This window comes from Pomacea canaliculata, linkage group LG13 (genome assembly GCF_003073045.1).
Source record: "Pomacea canaliculata isolate SZHN2017 linkage group LG13, ASM307304v1, whole genome shotgun sequence".
Classification (NCBI taxonomy): domain Eukaryota; kingdom Metazoa; phylum Mollusca; class Gastropoda; order Architaenioglossa; family Ampullariidae; genus Pomacea; species Pomacea canaliculata.
Genome location: NC_037602.1, coordinates 18,992,758 through 19,014,196, shown reverse-complemented (window position 1 = coordinate 19,014,196; position 21,439 = coordinate 18,992,758). Strand labels below are relative to the sequence as shown.

Genomic DNA, 21,439 nt, shown 5'->3' with positions numbered 1-21,439 from the left:
ATAATCTTTGCCGGGTTTTCCTGCTTTGTTCTTCAACTGCTGGCAGAATCGTGCCCAAGAAATATGATTTAAAAAAATGTTTAAATGGAAACCTGCCCACACTTTAGAGGTATCACTCCATTCTCAATAGCAAGCCGTGTGTTCCATTTCAGATTGAACGCTAGCCACAAAGATTGGGCGAACGAAACGCGAGATTAAATTTGCATCTGTTGCTATAATCAAAGCAGCTGAGGGTCTAAGTAACAAAAATCGCATGCAGATATCTTGGCTCCGTAGTCCCGTCCCCCTAACCTTTTTCTTCTTTCGCTTCCGTGGGCTTTGTCATGGGTATGACCATAGTCCCGTCCCCCTAACCTCTTTCTCCTTTCGCTTCCGTGGTCTTTGTCATGGGTATGACCATAGTCCCGTCCCCCTAACCTCTTTCTCCTTTCGCTTCCGTGGTCTTTGTCATGGGTATGACCATAGTCTCGTCCCCCTAACCTCTTTCTTCTTTCGCTTCCGTGGTCTTTGTCATGGGTATGACCAAACTGCGCTCCTGGAACTTTCTCCGTTTGAGAATACGTGGAATCAGTTCTTCACACAGCTGTCATGGAACCTGCACTCTTCTTCAATGTTATTCTTAACTGGACAAATGTACGAATCTTTGACTACACTGGGCAAAGTTTTTATATGAAGAATATATATATAAAACCTTCGCTATACATTTCTCTATATTTGTGTGAGCTTTTAAAGGTGAGAACTAGGTCAAGTCATAGGACGAGGAACTTCGATTTGTAGTATACGCATGCTTTATAGTTATTCTGCCAAATATACATCGAAGTTCATTGCAAACTTTGGACTCGATAGAAATGTATAGAAAACCTTTTGCATTGAAAGAAAACTGGAATTGCAGCTGGAATTCGATCAACGCTGTGTAAATCAGATCGCATGTCCTAACGAAAACGGACGTTGGGTCTCTCGTGTCAACGCTGGCACTTGCTGGAGTCCAGTGGAAATGTTACTGGACTATATTCTACAGGACCCGAGGCAGACCTGACGAAAGCACCGAAATCGACTTCCGTACAAGTGGAAGCTTAGAAGGAATCCTATGTAAAACATGTACTTCTCGAGAACTATACGTCACTTCCTGATTGAGAAGCTGTCAACAAGAACCGCGCAAAGTATCACAGACAACTTTCAAAACGTTTATCACTTCTCACCCTAGCCTCCGCCTTTTGCATTTGTTAATTAGCTTAATCGATAATCAACACCTTCTCCATTCCCCCTACACAACTTTTTTTATGACGAACATAGCCGTGATATAAGAGAAGCAGACAGGTGCATATAGTATCTATATTGATCCAAGGTAGATGGAAGTACGAAGGGCATGTGCTCTAGTAACCCAGATCAAGGCATCTCCAAACCAGTGCACCAGTCGAAACGCCTGCTGCTAAAACACAAGCCAACTTCTGGATTTCATGCTTCTCCGTGTTTGTTGTGTGTAATAGGAAAACACTCGTCAGTGACCTCTCAAAGTAGTATAATACTTGTCTGTGCTCTACAAATAGCAAAGTATTCCTTCTTATAAATAAAACATTGCACACAAAATTCACATTCAATATGCATATCCTTCGAGGACACTGACACACATTTACGCAGACATAGGCGGGTACGTATAGACTAAGCACTAACATTCACATGCTTGTTAATCATACGCTTGATAAAGCCAGACATAAAGAGAAGGGAAACGGGAAGGCGGGAAGGATGAAATGAAAATAAAAAGAAAGAACCAAAGAAAGGAAGAAAAAGAATACTATAGAAGATAACTGATAATATCATGTTAAAAGACACTCAGGTCCGCGTGTCCTATCAATTTAGGAATAGCAGGCTTTCTTCGGTCTTCATTTGCTCTGGAAGCTAAAGGTCGATAGAGGTAATCTCTCAAAGCTTACATGAAGCTTACGTGCTAAAAGTTTGTGAAGCATTTGTAAGTGTTCTTTCCATTACTCTAGTTCACTATTGCTGGACACTCTACTCTAGAACCTTTGATAGCTAGTGTAAAACGTCAACAGTCTTTCGGTATGTTCAAAGAATAAACTTGTGACGACTTTCCACAGACATGTAGGTTTCTTTTTTCTGATTATCTTACTTTCCATCCCGGTAATTCTCTCCTCTAGCCTGCGACTCCGTAACCTTATTATCAGATTATATTCTCACATAACATTATTTCCCAACTCCACTGCTTCGGCAGAAGCCTCCAAAATGCTTATGACACCAGTCTGACTACCTTTTTGCATTAGTTTCACATTTCGACGACCAGCATGTGTACCTAATGACGCTGCATCAAACAATTGGGCCTTAGACAAGGGCGACACACCAAGCTACTTCCAGTCATTAAGGTTTCGAGACACCTGTAGCAGACCACTATAGGTTGCTCTTGCCCATGCACTGCCGGAGTCTATGACTACCGAAGGTCTCCGTTCCAAGAAAAGAGTTCGATACAGCTCCCGGCTTGAATATCTATTGCAGCCACCATTCTTTATTCCAAAGGATTCAGGAAATAAATATTGACAGGCAGCAAGCGTGGTGCTAGAATGTTCCTCAGCGTGAATAGCAAGAAGGTTAGTTTCCAGAACACCATGATATACCCCTATCGGGAAAGCTCGAAGAAAGATGTCTGTAGTTAGTAAAACATCCACTTGGAAGGTAATGATGACGCCATTTGGGTACTTGTTTGTCATAAAGTGTAGTTCTCAAGAATGTCTTCTTGGACAATGGTAACTTTCCATTACCTTCTTCACAAGTAGGAAAAAGATCAGTAAGAACATAACCAGGATCAGAAGCAGGATTTCTCATTTAGTGGCCTAGTTTCAATGCTTGTGGGCAAGCCAAAAATAACGGGCCAGAAATATGTATGATTTGTATGAGCTTACCAGTGTTTCCTGTGTACAGATACAGTACTATATGACACCACTACCGCTCGATCGGTTTCCCAGACGGATCTTCAATTGTCAGTCCTCAGACTCTATGAAAGATGATCTCCTCGCGGGGTTAAAAAAAATGCTCTTCCGATTGAGGTTAGCCAATAAAAGCCACGCGCCAAACTTATTCTCTTTATTGCTCATTTCCCGTGATCCTTTTACTGCCTCTAGAGACCTCTGCCAGTGGTCACTGGAGGCAATAAACACTGACCCAGGTCACCGCCTAATATTGTGATGAGATCCCTCGCCCCCCCCCTTCCCCGCCATCCGCTGCCTTCCCCTCTGCACTCTGCTCTCTATGTTGAAGGATTTTATGGATCAATGACTACACCCAAGCACACATCGCTGAAGGAGTACACGCCAATACGCCTCGGACGCGTGACACGCACAGAAACTACACATTCTGTCAGTACATGTCCAGATCATTACTATAAGTATTGGTGCAGTTCCAGTAATACGGAGCTCATACCAATCTATTACATGAAATAGATGCGACTCGTCATCACATCACAGCAGTGGATATTATTATCTCACAATATTCCACTGGTACATTTCTAGATTATTGCTATACGGCATCATAATATTCTGTCTATCAACTTCTAGATTATTCCTACTAACCACTGCATTTCACATAATGTGGAACTCACATAAACTTATTAACTGAAAAGACGTTACAAAGTCATTACATCTCTACGGTAAATATGATTTCAAACTCATTCTGATCATTCTGATAGAACATTTCTAGATTATTCTATGACCATGACTGCATTTCACGTAATGTGCAACTCAGACAAACCTGTAACTGAAAAGACATTACACCGTCACAAAAGCTGTGAGCATTAATATATCTGAATCTATCCTTCAGCAACAAATAGTGTAACAGAGTTCGTTTTATATATGGTAAGAAGACGGGATCATTATCATCAATATTTAATTAGATACAGAAAATGCCAATTAGATACTCATCTTTCTTTTCTTGACTGCTTTTCCTATTCTCTATTACACCATTCCATTTTCAATAAATCACTAAAAGAAAAACCACGAAGTTCTTGCTTTAAAGCTCGTTGTATTTTTTTATTGAGACTTTATATCTATTCGGTATCATACGTCAAAATATACGTTCAGTTGACAGCTAATTCGCTCTCATGTATTTTGACTTCCTGGTTGAAACCTGGGTGACTATAGGTAACGGGGCAAAAGATGCTACTGCATGATTTTACCCATCCGTGACGAAGACGCTGTCTCCACCAACAATAAACACTTCAATTTTTTTGTAGGGCGCCATCATAGGAAAGCATCCCATACCGGGCTCCGCAACTGAATAATACTTTCCACGCAGCACAGCACTAAAATATTCATTGGTCGTATGAAGATGACTGATTTACACGTAACTTTGCTGTTTATATTTTGCAACAGAGGTTTTAACAAAGTTTAACTTGACACCTAATCCAGCGCTTGAGTAAATTGTGTTATCAATTGTCTTTTTTTTTTTTTGAGACTTTTGGCTGGCTTTGTGCACAAACGGGCTCTATATAGACTCTCCCTTCTTTATTCACCATAAACTACTTTGGCAACTTTCTGGGTACAACTGAAAAATGCGGTTAGCATATGAAGTGAACTTTTATCAAAGTCACCCTTAATTCCCGTCCTCTTAAGATAAAGACAGTAGAAAAACACTATTAATCCGTGAAAGCTCTGCTTCTGGTTGCGCACTTAGAGCTGTAGAGAAAGAGAAGAAGAAAAGGAGCAGAGATACATTATCAAAGACTGAATTCAAACCGTGGCTTAAGTTGGTAGAGCAAAGGTGACCTTAATCTCCACATCTACAAATCGTTAGTTCAAACAGATGAAACGAGATTACTTTTAAAATAAGTAGAAAAATTGTTTTAAAAATGAGGCCTTAATCTTTCTGTCGTTGGGAAGTGCGGCGTTAAAAGACCTCACCTGTCTCGAGGCCAGCCTTTTTTTTGTGCGGGCGGTGCCCATATTTCCCTCGCTGTCTTATCTTCCCCAACCCTTTGAGGAGTCATGCATCCACTCAATAAGTGGTCGACTTGGGGAAAGGTCGCTGCTCCACAAGGATATCGAACCAACTACTCTGCGTTCGCCTCCAGATTCGGACTCTGTAACCATCTGGTTATCGGTTTCCCCAGAAATACGAAAATTCGTCGGTGAGACCCTTAAGACAATAACAACAATGATAGTAGAAGTAATGCAGTTTTATACAGCCTTGTTGCTGCTAAGGTTCAATGCGCTGAACAAACATGACGCACAGCCCCCTCCCAACAAAACGCTGAGACAACCACACAACCACACACACAATTACGTGCATATATAAGTATTATGTAATCTCTCACATGATTTTGACGACAAGGATGTTCCAGCCGAGACTTTCTTAAATCCTTCGTCTCTCTCGAAGTCTCGTCAGAAGGAAACTGAGACAGAGGCAAGCAAGAGCATCAGCTTCCAGTGACCTTTAGCTGTTTACACAAACAACGCCTATCCATCCCTGAATGCTATATTCCCCAAGACAAATCCGATTCCCCTTCGGTTGTATATAGACTTGCAGAAGCAACCGCTGTTTACCAACGCATCAAATAGTCAACACCACTGGAAGACCCGACTTACAAGGAGTTAACTCATAGCTAGGTAAGGCGAAGATGAGCCCACGCAATTCATTCTAGCCCTGCTATCATCGAGATTTCAATTCGTTCCCAACATTCCGCCTCAAATGCCTTGAGACCATAACGCTCTACTTCATCATATGGACAAACCATCAATAATCATCCGAGAGCTGACTGCAAATGTTCTTCAAGCTTAAAGACCAGAAACATCTCAGATCTTGAAGCTTGCCTGTGTTATCAATCACCACGGAGCATTTAATGAACTTGTGACTCAATTTGTCTAATGCACCACGTAAACACAAAAAAGCATAAAGTGAGAAAGCGAGCTAACAAAAGCGACAAAACAATGGTTACTTCCCCTGCCACAAAAAATGTCCTGATTAATTTGTACTTGAAATGATGGATAACCACAGCCACAAAAATGCTCTGATTAATTTGTACTTTAAATAATGGAATAACAGTTTCCACTCACGTTATCTGGCCGAATACTTATCAGTTGTTGCTGACACAACTCACTGTCAGAAGTAATCCACTGGAAGTTAAGCCACCATTTCGAAGTAGATCTATTTATCGTCTGCTACTCCCAAGATTTGTTGTTATATCTCACTAAACAAACTAGATAATAAATTGCTGTTGACAGTAACTTGTAGTTTACTACCGCATACACCCTTTCCTTCCAAATGCACTGTCGTTTCTACACTGCTTCGTGCAGGAAAAATCATCATTCACCGCGAGAAAAGCACTGGAAGGCACGCGCGCGCTTAACTATCGTCTGCTCCCACAATGCTGTTACCTTAGTGACGCACGTGGTCGGCGGCCTGCCGCGCGTCGGAAACGACACTAGCGCTCTGCACATGCGCCGGCTTTTTATTCTCCCCTTACGTGCTGGTGCTCCAAGGGGCAACTCATAACCAATAACATTAGACTTAGTAGTATTTCTCGTCACGTTCGTCCAATCAAATGTGCCGTCTTTTTTGTTCATCTGCCGGTATGGTAGACAACGTATTGATTTAGATGGCGAGTAGAGGAATGCAAAGGTCGCAATCGTTTCTGTTCTTTAGCACGTCACGGAACTGAAATAATGCAGGGTGTTCAGGGTATAGTCTACTGTTGTGTACTCAGTTTTATTAGACATTCCTCTTTTCTCTCAATGGAGAAAAAAAAAGGGAAATGAACAAAAGGGAACAAACTAAACTACGCGAAGTATGCTGTTTTCCGTATTGAGCAAAAAGTAATCTTTTTTAAAAAATTTGGTGTTTATGATTTTACACATTTTCGTATAACTAGGGTATCGTCCTGAGCACGAATATTTAGAATGTTGCATATAGAGTAATAGCAAAGTTGCACTTTGTTAGAACGTTCCTACACAATCAAAAGATAAATAACCATTCGCTTTCTCTATATTTTCTCGCAATCAAAATAATAATAAATTAAATTAATTTTTCTTTTATTGAATTAAATTAATTCAATGTAATTGAATCAAATTATCAAGGTTAATTCTATCTTAACATTTGAGTTTTTCATTTCTAATTTTCAAGCCTACTTATAAATTGGGAATCATAATAAAGTTGATTTGTATAGCACCTTTCCCCACCATTAAAAGGCGTACCCATAGCGCTTTACTAAAGAGACAAACACACAAACATAACAATAATGGATGTTGGTCTCAAAATCAATAAGTTTCAGAGTTCTTATTATTTACTCTCAATCCCTTTTCGCCAGCACCGGACATTGAAGTTGATATTTGCAAAGCAAGTATCGGTATAATCAATATCTTGAATGTCAAGTGTATGCCCCCCCCCCCCAAAAAAAAAAAATAAATAAATGGAATCAGTGGCTTGCCTATGTATAATTAGATGCAGCTGTACATACCATTTATTAAAAGCAGTTCTTGGTCAAAGTTACAAGAAAATCGAGGAAATAATGTTACTATCATCTCAACATTTAATAATAACATCAATTAAAACTGCTTTCCTTCTCTCGCGCGCGCATGTCCGTTCACCTGACGGTCCATCAGCTGTTTGCCGGGGAAAAAAAACAGCAGCTACTTTTTTTTAAATAGAGAAAAGGTTTGTAAACTGCTGGTGGAAACTATCTGGAACAAAGACAAGCGACGTTGACTTTTTTGTGTGTCGAGTGAATTAATCAGGCACGCGTAAAATGAACCCCTGGCTTACTCATCGTCGCATCGGTCACGCTTTTGTGTGGCGAGAGCGAGAGAGACGCTCCGTCTGCAGACAGAGAGAAACGGGTGCGAGAACAGAATAAATTAAAACGGACGTGGACGAGGTGGCAGGAGACACATGACAATCGATTCCATTTTACTCAAAAGAAGTAGCTGTCTGCAAAGCTTTTTTTTAAACATATTAGTTCGTGTTACACCGTTATTTTAAAGCGTGGCTTAGTTGTTTCAAATGTAACCTGTGTTACACCACAACGTACTTTACACACTGGTTTGTTTCTTGACGTAATTTACTTTAAAATGTATACTGTTTGACACAACACTTTATTTTATACAATTTAGGTTTCTCTTGGTCACCATTGGATTTTGGGAAAAGGGAATTTTTTCGTTGATCCATATAATAAATCAATATTTATAATAAGTTTTCTTGCAAATGAAATAAAGATTGAAGCATAAACTTTTCATCGATTCATATTTGATTAATGATAAGGTAAACGCCGTCTCTTACTGATACTTTTAAGCATCTGATAAAACTCATTATCTTACTGTCTACAAACAACAATTGATCTCTAAAGGGTGAGTAATTTTAATCTTGTCTTAAATTATATGTGATGTTGCCAGATGTCCGTTGTTAGGAAATAAGAACAGAATAAGCTTTTTTTCCACGAATGTAGTCTTGTTTAAAGGAGTACTGGAGTACAAATTTTTATGATTAAACACTCGAGTTCAAACTCCTATTTTAACAAATCTTGATGAATACACCATCCCCTCTCGAAATACACGCCTACAGACATAAAAACATCGTGACGTCATGTTTGTACACATATATACATTGTTAACATGGTCTCGGGTGTCCTATTGGCTGAACCCTTCACATTGTAATCATATCTACATAAAATCCTGACGACTGTGTTGTTGATCTTGACCTGCGCATGTAGATGTTTGCAGGCATATCTCGAGAACGGATGGAAATTGTGGGTGAGTGGTATTCCTCAAGATCTAGGAAAATATTTTAGTAGTATCTTGCACTGAGCTTTACCTAATCATTAGAAAAAGATTTGAAAGCCACTTCGCCTTTAACCTCGTGCTTTGTCTTAGGTAACAGCTGTGCTTGAGTGGCGACGGTCTGCTGGACTTAAGATGTAAGTTTTTTTCTAGAACTCTCACACAACCTCCTAAATTCAATCTGTTCAATCTGGGCAAATACTATTCCTGTGTTTAGCGAGATAACAGCTGCTAACTTGAATCAGCTGCAGAAGGAACAGGCAGAAAAATTCAGCCGACTACCCCTGTACTGCTACACCACGTGATACAGCCAAAAATTTCTAACAGGCATCTTCAAACACCACGTATAATAGGTTCTTAGAAGATCAGAGATGATGATGATAGAGAAATTAGTTCGACGAGGGTAAGATCTATCAGGAAAGATACATGTCCCCTAACCGAGTCGATTTCAGGGGAGCCGACGTGGGAAGCTCGTAAACACAATCAATAAATGAAGGAAGAAGGAATAGGTCCAGGTGTCCCAGCGAGCCAGCTATTTTTGGAATCAGCTCATTTGATTTGCGAAGTATAATGATTACCGCAGGTGCAGAATAAAACCCTAAAGAGGGGGAGAGGGGGTATGAAACAAAACTCTCAGAGAAAAAAAAAGTCCCCCCAATTTTGTTTGTTTGTTTGTTTTGCGCCCGACCATCACCTCTTCCAAAGATTCGTGTGTCGAGACTGCTTTCTTTGTGATTCCCTCTGTAGGACAGGGTGACCCCTGGGTTAACAAAGAAACTGTTACAAATAAGGACACGGCTGGGCGCCAAACTTTTGGCGCTTCGCGGTTTTCGAGACAAAGATCGACTTTGCCATTAAATGGCCAAGTGAGGTGACAGACACCGAGGCATGCATGTCACATTGTCCCCATGCAAGCTGCTGAGCCTTTTGTACCAGAACCTTATACTTACGTGTCGTAACATTATGATAACGTGTAAAAATATGTAAAAACCTAATGACAATGTTAAATTGTGAAATAACCTTACAGCTACGTGTTAAAATATGTAACAACAACCACAGTTTCGCTGAAAGGATAGAAGAATAAATTGGGATGCCATGTTAATTTATGAACTTAAAACTGTTGACACAATGACAAATGACGAAAGAAGCAATGTGCAACTGTTTTACTTAACCCAAAGTTTGCTGTGAATCGCACAGTTTCAGCTCAAATAACACAATTTTGGCACAAACACCAGAATAACGACGACTCGGATCTGCACAATGCTGGTTCAGATGAGCACACTTGACAGTTATATATAAGATCTGCTGAACAGAACACTAATTTCTTGTAACTGATAAAGATGCGACTGATCTTGCCCAGCGCACCACTCTAAAGCGCGTAGTAGTGCTTTGTTCTCATGTTCTGCTTGGGACATTTATAAAGTAGTCCAAATTAAAGTTTGCAACTATAAAGTAACATTTTTATGACATACAATCAACATCTCAACACTGCATGACCTACTGGAAGAGAGGTCATCAACTGTGCCGTGCAAGCCAGGTCAGTCGCAAACACAAGTGATCGTTGTCACAGCACGTTCACAAGGACATGTGAACAAACAGCTCAGATAGACCGATCGAAACAATCATCTGGCTGTTGAGGGTGGAGGCTGGGAGCCCGACGACTGTCTACAGTAAATGTTTAGAAGCAATGCCTTCAGAAAAAACTATTTAAAAAAATAAACGGCGCTATATTATTAGCGATCTCTGTATTTAAAGGACGAGTGAGGTGCAACTTTACTTGATGACTGGGTAAGGGAGGGGGATTGTTGTTTTAGGCCAAGCTAGCAATTAATGTTACTATGTCACGGCAAAGGCACTGTAAACAGATGCTACATGCAGAAAAAGAACAGCGTGCCCGAGACGAGAGCTGAACCCAGGACAGCCAACCCTCAATGTATTGGTGCAATGACTAGGTAGAGCTCTGGGGAAGAGACCATTTACTGGGACTGGGTGAACATCCTCCTTCTGTTTCTCGAGATAAAGGTTACAAACATTACCCCGCACAGAAAGAGGTCAAAATTGTGACGTCACGATGTTACTAATTAACATATATTCACGATATATCTAATTAACATATATTCGGAGCTCTCTCTCACTGGCGAGGATCTTCACAATGTAAAGTTACGCAAGCACTACTGTGCTGCCGACCCTTTCTGTGCATGGTAATGTTTTTGTAAGTGTTTACATCGACAACGGTATTTACCCAGATTTAGAGAATTCTTTCACTAAGTCTAAACTTAACTTAATCATTAAGTTAAAAAATAATTCTAACTAGTCCTTTAATGTCTTTTCTGGACACTGCGCTCCAAAGGTCACTTTCACGTAGAATTTTCAAATTTTCATGATAAATACGAGACGTGAAAATTGCATAACCCATACCGGTTACAAGGTGCGGTGCTCTAGCATCCACTTGTAAGGTGTTGAACGGTCATACGTGTGAGCAGTTGAGGAATGTCTTGAGCTGAGAGACACTAAACTGCACGTGCTTTAAAAGCTGGCAACCACTTGGAGAGTCTGGGTCTGCGGACTGCCAAGTGTAACAAATCTCGGTGAGCGTGTTTCGCAGTTTCCGCCCACCGGGCACTTCGAAGTTCAAAGCACCAGTTTGTTAGCCACTTCGTGCCCCCAGAACGATTAAAGGTCCCGCTACTCTTGAAATATTAAGTAGAATGGTGTAGATTATGAACCTCGACCGACCCGGTTTGCAGATTTTCGGGAATGCGAGGTTAAGATAAAACCAGGTATTTGTAGACCGAGCCAGCAACTAAGGCTACATCATGGGAAGGCAGCGAGCCCTGTAAACAGATGCCACATGCAAAGAAAGAACAGTATGCCTGAGACGAGAGCTGAACCCAGGACAGTCAACCATCACTGTACGTATCAGTGACAGGCGATAACCGTTGCGACACCGGACCGCCCCAACCGGGCAAGGACTAGTTTCCGTCGAGTGGACGGGTATCAGCTGTAGTATGGCTTGGGAAGGAGATGGGCGCCGCCAAATTCATATGCCCGAAGACAGGATCATGATGGGACAACGTGCCCCGGATAACCAACGACCCCAAACCCTCCTGGCACGCTCCAGGGAGGGAAGAGTGATAGATGTGCTTTGGTACAGTGGATAAGAAATCAAACAAGTGATCAAAGCAGTAATCAGTTATTATAATAAATTTATTTTATTTTATAAAATTTATTTTTAGCCATGAAAAATGTTTACACGACCAAAGGCCGTGATTATCAACCGGCGACATAAACATCTCTGGACTTCTAACCTGTAACTACATACACATAAGGGAGACAACTGTAGTTAATTTGACTACAAGAATTATCTCTCTTGCCTAGGACAACAACAAAAAAAAAAAAAAAAAGAGAAAAAAGTAAAGCATGCCAACAATTTCATCACCACTATTAATCATCTTTGATGGAAAGATATAGCAGAAGCATTGGTTCCCAGTTTCCATGCTTGCTGTCCCGCATGACATTTCACAACCAGCTTTGAAGTATTATTCCAACACCAAGCACAAAACATTTAAAACAAGATGCACATGTAAAGGAACACAAAGCAAAGTAAATAACAGTTACTATTTAACACAGCGAATCAACCTCTCTCCAACACTCAAAATCCAGTGGATACAAAAACACCAAGTTAGAAACAGTTTATTTGGCTTAAAAAAAAAAAATGAAAAAACACACATTAAAGGGTTGATGAAGAGAACTGAGTCTAGAGTTAACTAAAAACAGTTTCTGAATGAGGTAATTCATTCTTGAATAGGATGTTTTTATTAACATACTGTTCTTTGTTCTTTAAATGAATAATTTTGGATGTGCTAAATTTTACTGTCAATAAACTAATACTTCATGATTAACAAACAACAGATGCTAGACTCAAATAATAACAGACAAATCAAATCTTGAAAATCCAGCTTTGTCACAAAAACATGTCAGCACAAAGCTATGTTCAAGGATGGGCCGACTGTTGTGTAGTCCAAATCACTTAGTGTTAATAGAATTGTGAACAGCCAAGAGACATGATGGTATTTGAAGAATAGTCAACCTAGTCATGGTCACCACCTGCAGGATGAGCTTGCTCTTCTGTAGCAGCTTTAGGCTTATCAGCATCAGATTGCTTTTTAGTACCAGAAACAATGTCGTCAATCCGAAGAAGCAGTATAGCAGTCTGGAAAGTCAAAGAGGAGAAATGCAGAGTTAAATAAGCAAATCCTATGATCTATGAATTTATGCATACCCTGCACAACTTAGAGCAGATCATGATTAAAACTATGTGACCGATATCACTGTTAAAAATAAAAAAAATTACATACCAAAAGTTATATCAAAATCGTCATTTAAAGCTAGAAATATCCTTAGTCTATACAATAAACTTTTTCAAATATACTATACTAAATATATATACTATACTATTATACTAAGAAAATAATAATACAATGAATTTATAATAGTGCCATATCTTGGTCCTATGGGCCGGCTCATGGTGCTCTATAGTATTAAAAAAGACAGACACGAATGCATGCAACTTAACATAGTGCCATGCGAGATGAAAGATATGTAGCCAGAAATTGCAAAAATACTATCCCTAAGATGACACAACTGACTGGTACCTGCTTCCTTAGAGGATGGGGAGGAAAGGCAGTAAGGGAGCGATAGTGACTACCTAATGCTGGCTTGCAGAGGCAATTAGTCCTGTAGAAAATACATTTTATCTAAAGCCCTACCTCAATAGCTGTTTTGTAGACTTGCACTTTGACAGACATGGGTTCCCAGACACCAAATTCTGCCTGGTCTACAATATTTCCTGTGTTGCCATCAATGCCCCATGTTACCTTGTCTCCCTGAGCATGTTTTGCCTGTAAGAGGGATAAAGATTTACATTTCCTGAAATATCCTTTAGACTTATTGCCAAGAGACACAAGACTTTTGCACACAAAAAAAAAAAAATAAAAATAAAAAAAACCAAAAAAAAAAAAAACAAAAACAATATAAACAAATACAAGGTTATAAAGATTTTAAAAATGTCTAAGTCATCACAAAGTTTTATTGAGATGCAAACATTTTATCCTTCAAAGAAGAAAAACCAACACACATCTAACATCTTTAAGTTCAAAACTGATCAGATAACAGAACGCAAGAAATAAATCCTCACTCGCAGAGCAGTAAGAGTACGTATGGTGTTGGCACCACAGTTCTGGATAAGTGTGCGAGGTATTACTTCCAGGGCACGAGAGATGGCCCGATATGGCCACTGGTGAATACTTGTGATGGATTTGGCCTTCTCATTCAGTGCCTGTTGACATAAATCCTCAAAATAAGATCAACAGACATGCTTCTCCAAACTACTATTTTGCATCTACACACTTGTAGCATAAAAAAGCATAAATTTAAAACATGCAGATAACATACATGTGCAAGAGCCATCTCCGCAGCACCACCGCCTGGCAGCAGAAAAGGATCAACCATGACATTGCGTGCCACATTCATAGCATCTTGAAGGTTGCGTTCTACTTCATTCAGGACATCTTTGCTAGCACCACGTAGAAGAATGGTGCAAGCTTTTGGATTCTGACACTCAATGAGAAATGTGAAGTAGCTGCAAAAAGAAAATAAAGACATGTTAAATCAGTTTGCCAGGATTGTTCAAGATATACCAAAATTAAAATTTTTATGAAAGTACTTTCAAAACCAAACAAGATTAAATACTATTATAAACTATGCTCTGCACTTACTCATCACCAATCTTCCGCACTTCGAATAGCCCACAGCCAGTTCCAATGTCCTCCTCTTTCAATTCATCTGTCCTGTTTGCAATTGTTGCCCCAACAGCCCTTCAAAGCATAAGAATAACTTTTGTAAATGTGCACACACAGAAGAAAAATGCTTAAATGAGAATTCAAAATATTAATGCAGAATCAGTACAGCATAAATTTAAATTTGAACTTGGCAGAGCAGTCCAAGTCATAGGGTTTGTCTTGTACAGCTGAAAGGAGAGCTAGTTACATTCCAAAATTTGCTGTACATTACATTTAAACGCTCCTGCTTTTTGAAAACAGCAGTTTGCCAAAACAGCTTATTAACTGTTATACAAAGAAATTTGTGTGACTATAGCTACATCAATTTTTAAGGAGGATTTAAGCACCCTTTGTTTTAATGTCACACAGTATTTAAAGACAAGTCTCCCCAGATTTATTTACTTCACAAATGATAAAGAACTGGTCAGGATGTTTGTCAACCAATAATTTTCAGAGGAAAGCAAAAGTATGTAATGCTCCAACTCCAAAACTATTTTCTGCAAATATATTAATATATTATTTTGATTGCTACTAAAAGATCTATTAATAAGAGAAAAGAAGCATTTGATTCTTGTGTACCAAGACACTTTGGGGTGAAGGGACCCATCTCCTTCAAAAAAGAAAAAAGCTGGTAAAACAGCACCCAAATGATGTATTAGTGGTTGTCAAACTCCAATCTTCATTTACCTGAATGTTATGGTTGCTATCCTCATTACTAAAAATCAGTAATATAAGATTTGCAATTTTACCTTGCAATGCGATTGTTGTCTGTTTTCCTGACACGGCGTAGGACAGAAATGCCAGCTTTGACAAGAAAGTGTTGAGCAAGATCAGAAACACCCTTTTCTGTGATGACGAGATCTGGCTTCAATGCAATGATGTCATCACACATTTTCTGGACAAACTCTTCCTCCATTTTGAGAATACGTCTGTCATCAGAAAGGTTTACAATTTAAGACAAAAGAGGTGGGTTTTTTTTTTTTTTTGTTGTGTGAATTTTATTTTTAAGAGGGTGAGGGTGGAAAAAAGAATTTTTGATAACTCTTTATATCGACGGTGAAAGCTTGACAATAAAAGGAACATATTTTCTTTAAAAAAAAAAAAATGTTGGTTTAAACAGGTGTACTTTTATTATTTTTTCTAGTACACAAGCATGCCTGCAGACTTGTAAATATCCACACCCTCTTCTGTATGATGTAAAAAACATTTAGAAGTATACAAGACTAAAGAAGACTTACACAAAATCTTCTTCTTTGGTTATCTCAATATTAGTCTGGAAAAAAAAAAAAGAAATAAACAATTTTTTTGAACAACTCAAAAGCATGTCTCAATCCCACCCCATAAACATGATAACTGTATCTGAAAAAATGATTTAGATACACAGTAGAGAATTTCAAATATTCAATAGACAATTTATTCATTATTTATCAATATAATCAAATACATTCTGATTATAGTGTAAAAAGTTACAGCAATTTTACAATTCTGTTGCATTTAGCAGTTTAAGCTCTTTATTCTCCAAGCCTACTCACCACACTCTCTCCCTTTTTGTATTCCAAGTTACAATCCAGAAGCAGAATGCGAGGGTTTTCTATACGTCTGCAATCCAAAAATTCCAGCAGTTTTGTTATTACATTCTGTTTATTATGTTCATGCTTAACTATTTAATGCCAGGAATGTCTAATACCATGCAAAAATTAACTCTGGTCATTTGCCTCGGGTAAAGATTTCTGCGAAGGAATTGAAATATATACTAAACAGTGCAAAACCATGCCAATGAATTAACAGCTGAAGATGCAGCATGCAAAGAAAGTGTTTCCTTTTAATTTTAAGCTTACCTGCGCATTTTTGGATGGGTAACATCTTTGTTAATCATAATACCTCTAAGAACCTCTGACTCATCAATGGTACCTCCAGGTATCTGAAAACGTTAATCCCAAAATGTAACTTAAAATCTGTAGATATAAACAAAGGAATTTTGACTAAGAAAATTAAAGATGCAATTTGTGGAAACTGGTCAAAGAAATAAATTGTTTAAAGGCAAACCAGTATATGTAATAAATTAAACATAAGCATTTTAAGCTACGCTAAAGCGGCGGGCACACGAGAAGCCAAAAGCACGAAACGTTTCCGAAGCAACCCTGCTTTTCCTGCTTGCCGTGTGACCAACACTGCAAGCTATCCCCAAAGCGGCTTCGTAAGCCTGCTTGGCTTTAGCTTGCGGCCTGCTTCGCGCTTTAGAACCTGTTCTACTTTTCCACGCGTTTCCACATGGCTGTGAAAGCAACAGGGCCTCTGGCGAACCTCAGCGAGGACCAGACCGTTCATTTGATCGAATTAATTAACTTCTTTGTCTCTCCTTTCTTTTCTTTTCCTTTATTTTAATAGCCAGCCATAGCACAATAACATCCAGTGTGTCCGACATTGTAGTGAACAAGGGACGCTACCGAACATTGTAGTGAACAAGGGACGCGACTCTCGCAGTGCTTCATTCGTGCTTTGAAACAGCGTTCGTGTGTGTGAGACCAGCGGCCCCCCACAAGCCAGCTTATCAAGCAGCCCGCAAACGGGCTCGGAAAAGCGCTGCTTCGAAAGCCAAGCTTGCGAAGCCGCTTTTGGCTTCTCGTGTGTCCGCACCTTAAGGTAGGTAATCCTAGGAATCAAATTTTCCTTGTCAATAGAAAGAATACTTTTTCTTCGTGAAGTTTCACAGAAATACTTACAAAATAAAATCAACAAGATAACTTGCCTTTTCGACTTTGGCATATCGCTTGATGTCAATCTCCCTTCGTCCATTTTCTTCAATTGCAACAGTCGATGTGGCATCCAAGGCAATCTGGCATCCCAAGTCCATCCTATCAAATGATGATCTGACATTAGAACACGGTTAGAAATTACACTACAATGCCATTCCCCCTTCTTCATAGCTTTATCAGTGTTCTGGTGGTGTGGCTGATTTCCTCACCAAGATGTCCTGCTCTATCCATTGAAATACCATTGTCATACACTACCCAATACCTCTAAAATCCAATAAAAAGACATTGAATTTTGCCATTTTGAAAATTAAACAACTCTTGAAATAGTATACCATTAAAAACAGTGCCAACAGAACAGACTTCTGCAAGGTTAAAGGATCAAATTAGGACCATAAAACATAAAACAGACTTGGCTTAACTTGCTTTCTGCTATTTCCTTCACAATTTTACTCTTCAGTCTTTCCACTAAATTCACAGCCATGACTCACCATTTGCTTAAGAACTTGGTGCCTAAACAGCTCTTTACGATCTTTAGCATCTGAGACCTATCAGATGTATCTACAGGAAAGCTGCAATCAGAACAATGTTCACTTAAGCTCTCTGCACATTAAAATCAAACAAAAATTCACTTTATGAAGCATGCTTATAAATATGAAAACAGGAACCCGTTAGCATTCTCCAATTATTTTAGCCACTACCTTTTGCTGTTAATATTTATGCAGGCTCTGTGTGGCTAATAGGCAATCTAGGTAGATTGGTTAGCCACAGTTAGCGCTCAAACTCTCTACTTATAAACTTGGATTAGCCCTACCTAAATCATTATATGGCACAGTATAGGTACCCCTCTGTTTTAATAACTTTTTCTCATCCTGGGTAAACATGGTGTGGACCGTGATTGATTTAGCTCAACTAAAATGAATACTGACTTTCTAGACCTTACAGACAACAGTCAAATAAAAGCATTCATATCTTTGACAATACACTGTAACTAACCACATGTTACAATTTTAAACTATGTGCTTACCAGATCTTGGACCGAAGGACTTCAAGGCTGTCTTCCAGAGCTTGTCTGTATGCAGCAATGATAACAGTAGGGTGCATCTGCTGCTCCAAGAATAATTCTGCCACAGACAGCACCTCGCCAGCTGCAGACAGCAAAAAGTCTTTACATATAATCCTGCAGCTTAATTTTTGATATACACCAATTTCAGTAGGGCCTGAATTATCTGAATGAAAGGGATGAGGGGGTAAAAAAGAATATAAGGCTGCCTACCTAGAATAATAACAGACTTTGTGCCATCGCCAGTCTCTTCATCTTGTGTGCGAGCCACCTCAATCATAGATTTGGCCGCAGGATGTTGTACATTGATCTAATGAAAAAAAATCAGACAGAACCAAAACTCTGTTATGGAAGTTTACTGATAATAAAGTTTCAATCAAAAGAAAAATTATCTAGATAATATGAAATCTTGGAAGTAAATTACACCTAAAGCAAATGCAAAAGGTCTTTTTTTTAAAATGAGTATGGCATGTTCTTATTTCACTATTTAAAAAAAGTATGGTGATGACAAAGACACCCTTATTTCTAACACTTGACATAACAAAGGAAAGGTAATGAAAAAATAAAATTTAGAAGTATCTTTCTGCAACTCACCTCCCTTAAAATGGCATTACCATCGTTAGTCATAACAATGCCACCCATAGGGTCCATCAACATCTGCAATGATGCCCAAGTTTACATGACAACATCAAATCAGAATACTAATTAGAATATAAAGCATGTTTAGAGACCCACTACTGTCAGCATTACGTGCTGTTGGGCAACAAAATAAATTTTTTTTTCATCAAGTAGTAATAGGTTATTTATGAATAACATACTTTCATTTCAGTCCAAACAACCTAAGTCACACACATATGTTTTACCTTCACAATACTGGAAGAAGAAAAAGGAAAGTGAAACAATATTATCTATATTCTAGAGCAACAAGAACCTGTAATGACAGATCCACAAACACATTCTTTTTTCTGACATCATCAAATATGCCAACTAGACTTTCATCTATGATGATGGACTAGTTAGTATAAATGGTTCAGGAAATGTACCCTAACCTGCTTTGAATCTGCATTTTCTTGCCAATATTGTACGGTAATAAGCAGAAGGATGGTGTCGGGTAAAAGATATGATATAAAAACCACCTAACTCTAATTACTAACCTTCAGCATAGACTTTGGTCCCAAACATGTTCGAATAACATCTGCAATAGTCTGTGAGAAAATACAATTTATGCATAAAAATATAACAACAACATTGCTTCTCTATCCGTATATGTAAATATACACACACATACAAATACATGTGTACAAATGTGTAGAAATATTGTCTGGCAAGTGTTACTACTAACTTATTTTCAGAAAAGAAGCCAAAACATTTTAAACTGTGTTTATGTATGTGGTGTATGCAAAAGAATTACATTGAAAATTCAAAGGCCAAGGCCACTTTGCTGTTGTGAAAAAATGTTCTGCTCTCCACTACAAATTTTTCTTCTCGCAATGTAGATGGTAAGAAACTATAAATTACATTGCTGTAAACAGTCAATACTGGTAACTGAACCTGGAACATATAATGCTCTACAATTTTTTCCATTCTGAAAGTGAGTCATCACTTTAAAATAAAAAGCTATCACTTGTTTGTGACTAAAAGATTACTGGGCCTGGCATATTTTGTTTGAAAGCTCTAAAAATCTTAAATTTATCATAATTATTATTACTGTGCACCACTATTTCAACCAACTGTTAATAAGGTGCCACTGAAATGCATGGCAATGAGAATAAATGAATCCTTCTAAAGTCTTTCATAGGCAAGTAACCAAGGGAACGATTTTTGGCAGCACATTAAGCATATACTACATTATTAGCGTTTAACTTTTGAGTTATAATATAATGCTTTTCATTAAGAAATGTATCCATCAAACAAAAAAACAAAAAATTCCAGTTGGTCGCTCAAAAAATGCATGCCGTCTTAATCTGCGTAGATATATGGCATCGGTTCTGAAAGTGGATGTTCTAGAACATGCGTCAAACATCGCCATCGCCATTGGCCATGCGACTTACCTTTCCAGCGGCTATATTACCAAGCTGAACTTTCCGACCGGACTCCCGTCGGGTATTTTGATCTGAAAGGACGGCGAATAATTATCAATTTTTTAAAAACACTCTTCGAATTGGAATATCAGGTTAAAAAGACATTTACTTACTCAAAACGATGATCGCCGGTCCCGCTGTCATGCTTGCTGGTATGAGTTACGTGCCGTGTGATCGCCCTCTACCGGCGCAGGAACGGTCATTCTCGCAACATACAAAAGTTGGTTCCCTTGGATGTATTTCGGTGTTTCCCCGCCTCCATGTCGTCTGCAAAGCTTTCTATCGTCTGCTCGAACTGTCAAGATGTTGTACGTGTGTAAGCAGGCATGATTGAGACTGAAAATGCAGAAGGGCACTTGCAGACTGGACAGGGTCGAGCTAACATCTCGCATTTCTTGTAATATATAGCTATGCAAGGAAATATTTCATCAAATGTTGTCATTGATTTTGAATAGGGACGTCAATCGAGCCAGACGTACTACTCTAGCAGTGTCACGTTAGCCACATCCGCAGAATTTCGAGTTGATATCTAATTCCCAACAGATGAAACATTCAGAAGAATAAGGGTGAGAACCCTATAGCTCACCTGTAGTCTTGAACCGTAAAAGCGACACACGGTGCTGGCCTCCTTGATCTGGACGTTCATTAATTGCTATGTTCCTAGTGTAAATCTCAATCAGGTTAATAATGATAATTTTCTCATTTAGGTCTTTTTATATTGTTATCATGCATGATTTGTTTGTAAATTTATTGTGTTGTCTTGTACTTCCTATATTGTGTGTGTGTGTGTGCATAGCGCCTCCCAGAGAGAAGAGATGTGATGATGATGATTATTATTATTGCAGTTATATAATTATATTTATATATTGTTTACTCAAGGAATATTTCAGTAACATTTAGATCAGGAAAACATTTTCTGCTCCCTGTGCCA

General features: G+C 38.8%; 2 protein-coding genes across 9 annotated transcripts in view; both read right to left on the bottom strand.

Moving 5' to 3' along the window:
• The window catches only part of LOC112554564 (kinase suppressor of Ras 2-like), a 44,333-nt gene extending 37,909 nt beyond the window's left edge, over window positions 1-6,424 (bottom strand). For 4 of the 8 annotated variants that reach the window (XM_025222384.1, XM_025222385.1, XM_025222383.1 and 1 more), the window contains exons 1-3: window positions 6,057-6,424; window positions 5,318-5,395; window positions 4,905-5,139 (exon numbers count right to left, since the gene is read on the bottom strand). The gene's annotated coding sequence lies outside the window, so the exon portion shown is untranslated. Of the gene's footprint in view, window positions 1-4,904; window positions 5,140-5,317; window positions 5,396-5,588; window positions 5,607-6,056 lie in introns of those variants that run through there. The other 4 variants (XM_025222381.1, XM_025222389.1, XM_025222390.1 and 1 more) reach the window with 3 other exon arrangements.
• Window positions 6,425-12,638: 6,214 nt separating this feature from the next.
• Window positions 12,639-20,717, bottom strand: LOC112553561 (T-complex protein 1 subunit gamma-like). Its single transcript, XM_025220863.1, has 17 exons — window positions 20,622-20,717; window positions 20,479-20,540; window positions 19,582-19,632; window positions 19,022-19,084; window positions 18,641-18,737; window positions 18,392-18,512; window positions 17,856-17,936; window positions 17,361-17,466; window positions 16,450-16,532; window positions 16,144-16,210; window positions 15,850-15,884; window positions 15,361-15,540; window positions 14,549-14,647; window positions 14,226-14,412; window positions 13,969-14,109; window positions 13,541-13,672; window positions 12,639-12,984 (listed from the first exon to the last, which is right to left on the bottom strand). Exons 1-17 carry the CDS (start codon window positions 20,650-20,652, stop codon window positions 12,862-12,864), a joined length of 1,659 nt encoding a protein of 552 aa, XP_025076648.1. The 5' UTR covers window positions 20,653-20,717; the 3' UTR covers window positions 12,639-12,861.
• Between the last annotated feature and the right edge of the window lie 722 nt (window positions 20,718-21,439).

Excerpts from the sequence above, each read along its gene's own strand:
- LOC112553561 (XM_025220863.1), bottom strand. The coding sequence starts at position 20,652 with ATGACAGCGGGACCGGCGATCATCGTTTTGA. Across the intron at positions 17,937-18,391 it reads GTCCTTCGGTCCAAGATCTG|CTTTCCTGTAGATACATCTG; the intron begins GTAAGCACATAG and ends TTCTGATTGCAG. Across the intron at positions 15,885-16,143 it reads ACAAAAAGGGAGAGAGTGTG|ACTAATATTGAGATAACCAA; the intron begins GTGAGTAGGCTT and ends TTTTTTTTCCAG.